This window comes from Triticum dicoccoides, chromosome 3B, assembly GCF_002162155.2.
Source record: "Triticum dicoccoides isolate Atlit2015 ecotype Zavitan chromosome 3B, WEW_v2.0, whole genome shotgun sequence".
Taxonomy (NCBI): domain Eukaryota; kingdom Viridiplantae; phylum Streptophyta; class Magnoliopsida; order Poales; family Poaceae; genus Triticum; species Triticum dicoccoides.
In genome coordinates, this window is record NC_041385.1 from 608317657 (window position 1) to 608322537 (window position 4881).

At 44.6% G+C, this 4881-nt stretch overlaps 1 protein-coding gene across 1 annotated transcript; it reads left to right on the plus strand.

Annotated features, from left to right (window-relative positions):
• The first annotated feature begins 225 nt into the window (after positions 1-225).
• Positions 226-4120, plus strand: LOC119281650 (probable WRKY transcription factor 63). The gene is made up of 3 exons (XM_037562119.1): positions 226-323; positions 614-721; positions 3554-4120. Exons 1-3 carry the CDS (start codon positions 226-228, stop codon positions 4113-4115), a joined length of 768 nt encoding a protein of 255 aa, XP_037418016.1. The 3' UTR covers positions 4116-4120.
• Positions 4121-4881: the final 761 nt, after the last annotated feature.

Here is a 4881-nt window from a genome sequence, read left to right on the forward strand (position 1 = left end):
GCTCCAGGTTCCGCAGACCGCAGAGCATATGTATATATAAGTGCACAGTCACGCACTTCTTCTCTGCAGCAGTAGACAAGGAGAATAATACTCACCATCTCCAGCACTCGAGGCCGTACCAGCCAAAGGATCGATCAGCGCCGACCAACTGCCAGGAAACTTGAAGGTTTTTGCCGGGCGCAACACCAACGCGCGGCGAGGTTTGCAAGAGAAGCCACCGTGGCCATGAGGGGGAGCAACATGCTCAGCTCCAGTGGGAGCAACAAAAGGGCGCTGCAGCAGGATTGCAGTGGCGGCAGCCATGCCCAGGAGCACACCAAGAAGTAAGTTTGAGTTTATCACACGATCGAAATTGCTATTGCTTCCATGGACCTTCATCATGCCTAAACTGAGCTAGCTAAGCATGTGAATGAAATGATTTTCGATCAAGGTTTGGGGTATTGAAGCAGCTATGTATGGCTGGTTCTCGTACTATATGATGTTCATAGTTATAGTTGTTTGGTGAAAATTAAAGTTCATATGGTTAGTACGTCCTACTTGCTACCTGTGATATATTCTCTTTTCGTAGTGTATATTGTCATAAGTTTCTAATGTGGTTTTGTTCCTCAAATAGGAAGTCTCGCATTGGCATGAGAACAGACTACACATATGCACCGTATCATGATGGATTCCAGTGGAGAAAATATGGGCAGAAGGTGATCCGGGGCAATGCCTTCCCAAGGTGCGTGTGCATAGATGTTATGTCATTATACCAATATATTGTTTTAACAATTAATGGATGTATCTGATGCAAACATTGTCAGCCTGCCCAAAGTCTGAACTCATGCTAATTAATTAGGGCTTGTTCAGTTCAAGGGAATGTCAGAAAAAAACTTTCTAGTAATATTCAAATCTGTTTTCCCTCCGTAAGTTGTTTGATTTGTAGGAATCATACAACAGAACATTTACTAGTCCAATAAATTCAGAAGAGTTCCATAGAAATAAAGGCATGTACAATTACCTCAGTTATACAAAGAAAACACACCCCTTTACGCTCGAAAACATACAGCTTTGGGTTAATTAGGGTCTCACATAGGCCTTAGTGATGAGATAAGACAGGATTAATCCAAAGCTTCTTCTCTATAATGATATGTACCTCTCACCTAACTTAAACCAAACATGTACGTTAGCCCACTCACTATCGATCACACACCATAGCAGATGCTTCCGTATTGGTAAAGTGTATGTGATTGATCTCCTTTCAAGGCTTTCCCATGTTAGTTAAGTGCTGCATGTTTTTGGTCTGATCGTTTCAGGGTTTTACGCAGTATTTTAGTCCCAAGTGTGCTTCGACGCAAAGGGTTGATATATACTACTATGCATGTGCGGTTTATTAGATTGATCTGCCGTGCTAGCTACCTGTGGTTCGCGCATCAGGTTGTGACGCTGACCTTTACGTTGTCGTGTACCTAGAAACCACATGCCTAAATGGGAATCTGCAATTAACAAGCGTAATGAACCAATTGGGAAACAAAAAAGGAACTAAAGTACCATCATACATTGAGGGAATCATCATGTTCTGCTTTCGTGCACTCCACCCAGGTTTTTTAATTAGCCCATGAACCGGGGGATAAGCTATTTAAGCTCTCCAGCAGTCCTGCTCAACTACTTGCCCTTTGATTAAACCAAGTTTCTTTAATTTGTCTTTGCTATGATTGTTGCGCAATTGTACCACAATCTGTGCATGACCACCCTGGTCACATTTTTGAAGATGAATGTATGTAGTGTAAGCAGTCGTCGCGAATACGCAAAGCTTGCGTATCATTGCATTGATAGGAGGAACAGAATGAGTACAAAGAATGGTACAACACATGACACGAACGCACGCAGGCGTGAACATGGTGCCCGGAGCAGAGAGACAAGGGATGCTCGGCCCGAACAGAGGATACATCACAGCTAAACCAACCAAGCCCAAACCTAGAGCGGCAATGCCAAACCAGCAAGAATTCCAACATCATCTAAGCCAAAACCCGGGGACACCGCGAGCAATCAAGATAGCGCCATCAAGAAGGAAATCGTCGTCGAGACGCCGTCGCCATCCGGTCCGGAGGAACCAGACCTAGGGTTTCCCCTGAGCTTGAGGAGGGGCACAGCTGAGGGCCTTGACAGCGCCTTCAAGAAGGAAACGACATCCGCAGACGCCGCCGCTGTCAGCTTCGGCAAACCGAGCAAGGATTTCTCCCTGGCCTCAGGCTGGGCAACCCCATAGCCATCGTGTTTGGAGTCAGGGATGAGGAAGCCAAACGCTGGTCGAAGCCACTATGTCAGAAGGGGATTAGTGGGGTTGCACCTTCTGTCGGAGGGTGGCACTGCCTCCAGGCACACAAGCGTTGGATCTGGCAAAGGGGAGGCTGTAGTGTAAGCAGTAATTACAAATTAATTCATGACATCATTTTGTTCCGAGACTGTTAAATAATGCCTATGCTTATTCTTGAAAAATATATTCTCCCTACGACCCATATTAATTGTTGCCAATTTAATCTAAAGTGCGATAATTAATATGGATCAAAGGGATTAGTGAATTTAAAACATCTGTGACATGAGGCAATGAGTCATACTAAGTATGCAACATCCGTAAACTTTCATTCAAGAAAAATCATATAACAATGCAATAACAATTTTGTAAATAATCTCACATCTGGGAAAATTTGTAATTGGGCCATGTGACGGGGAAGCAAAACTTTACCAAAGTTTTTGTGGGATTGGTTTCAGCCGAAACTAAACACACCACTAAAGCCACAAAGAAAGCCACTCCTAACCGCAAATTAGAAAATTATAGATTTTCTTGTTTGAAAATTTAATTATCATGAGATTAGAAGTTTGAACTGCAAGATACTAGCATATGGTACATCTAGCTAGTCCAAACTCGACTGCGCCTTGGACCAATTTGGCACATATATCGTCACAATCTTAACACACGCATGGCCGCCCTAGCGCGGGCTAGGATTTTGGCCAATTTAGGCCATATGGCCTGCTAGATCAATCCTAGCACCTCCGAGCTAACCGTAAGAGAAATGGTGATGAAAAACCAAAAAGAGCTATATGGTATGTGTGCAATATATGCATGCCCTCACATGGTGGGCTTTAAGAGCGAACTTCTATCACAGCTGGAAAATTATGTTGTAAATTTTGGTCGAGCATTTCCAATCATATTTGTATTAGAAACATTTAGATGTGTCAGGGGATGACTCCAACATTGTGCATTTGGGATCTATAGAGAGTTCTAGAATATAGGTATGCAATATCAGTCCATGTTAGATCCGATCGGGGACACCCCATACTTGGGGAATGCGCCCCACATTGTGATATCGAAAGCATACGGCAGTGCTCCTTAAAGCTAATGATACATGTCGGCAATATTAACAACTCTGATCCATCATCTATGTGACACGATGCCAAGTGCTCGCATGTGCCAAGTTTTTGCCTAGCTAGCATCTCTTTCCAGAGCATTTTTTGCCAGGGCATGGAAAAGTGAGCACATACTAATGAAACAACTCTCTGTCGTTCCATGCAGGTGCTACTACAGGTGCACGTACCACCAGGATCATGGCTGTTCGGCGAGCAAGCACGTGGAGCAGCACAACTCGGCGGACCCGCCGCTGTTCCGCGTGGTCTACACGAACGATCACACATGCAGCGGCGCTGCTGCTTCCGCATCGGACTACATGGCCTCATCGATGCAAATCCAGCAGATCGCTGACGCCTCTCTGAGAAAGGCCGACACGGAAGCGGAAAGGCCGCCGCGCCCGCAGCAGCCTCGCTCCGGCGGTAGCTATGCCGCGGCGATAAAAGAGGAGAAAGACGCCATCGTCTCCTCCCTGCTCACCGTCATCAGAGGCAGCTGTGACGTTGTGAAATCTGACACTGCGCACGAGGGCTACAGCAGTGCGTCGCTGGCTACTAACTGCTACGCGATGTCATCCCCGTCGGTGGCCGGAGGTAGCCGTGAGGGTAGTAGCAGCTCTTCGGTTTCGCCAGTGGTGCTGCCGGCGCCAGATGACATGGGATTGGGACTGGACTTCATGGTGGAGTCCCACTGGTTCGAGCCTTTGGATTTGGGTTGGTTCGTAGAATAGTTGAGTACCTGAGCGTGTGCATTCGATTATCCTAACACGACGTCCTTTTTTCCTGAGATATGGTGGGGGTTAGACATGCTACTCACCATATCTCAAGTGAGAATCTAGCTGGGTGGGTGAGTTCACAACTGTTTTTGCTCACCATTGCACTTTAGAAGAGTTCTAGATGACGTCATGCACCCATCCATTTTTCTCTCTATAGGGAGAGACAAAGAGGAGTAATATATATACACCATATTTCTAAAATACAAGATTGTGAATATAGTGCATATGTAATTGGCTCTTCCTGCTCTTGTTGCCAAGATCTAAGAAATGACAGGATACAAGAAAGGGAGAGCGCGGCGATGGAGCTCCTTCATGTCCAGTCATATTAGGAAGACCATTTCTATGAACGGTTGGTGCTGTTATTGACATGAAGGAACGGACATAAAGTTTCAAATCCCAGTAAGGAAATGGATGGAATTTTTCAATGAAGAAAACCAAATTAACATATGAAACAATAGTGAGAGCAAATTATTCCTTAGAAAAAAATTAATCAGAAGACTTAAGCTATCCCAAATATACTACGCCTAGCTAAAGGCACTAAAGAAAGCGCCTGTGGGAGGCAATCAATATTTATCCCTTTTTCATAGTCAATAAGGTTGCCATGTTATGTAGCAATATTTTTTATATTTTTCTTTAATAATGTGCCAAAAAAATCCTTTAGCACGTTAAGTTTGCAATTATGTGTTGTTGCGATGAAACATAAAGTTTCGCTAGTAACGTA

Coding starts and splice junctions, on each gene's coding strand:
- LOC119281650 (XM_037562119.1), top strand. CDS start 226: ATGAGGGGGAGCAACATGCTCAGCTCCAGTGGGAGCAACAAAAGGGCG. Junction 324..613: donor GCCCAGGAGCACACCAAGAA/GTAAGTTTGAGT, acceptor TTCCTCAAATAG/GAAGTCTCGCATTGGCATGA. Junction 722..3,553: donor CGGGGCAATGCCTTCCCAAG/GTGCGTGTGCAT, acceptor CGTTCCATGCAG/GTGCTACTACAGGTGCACGT.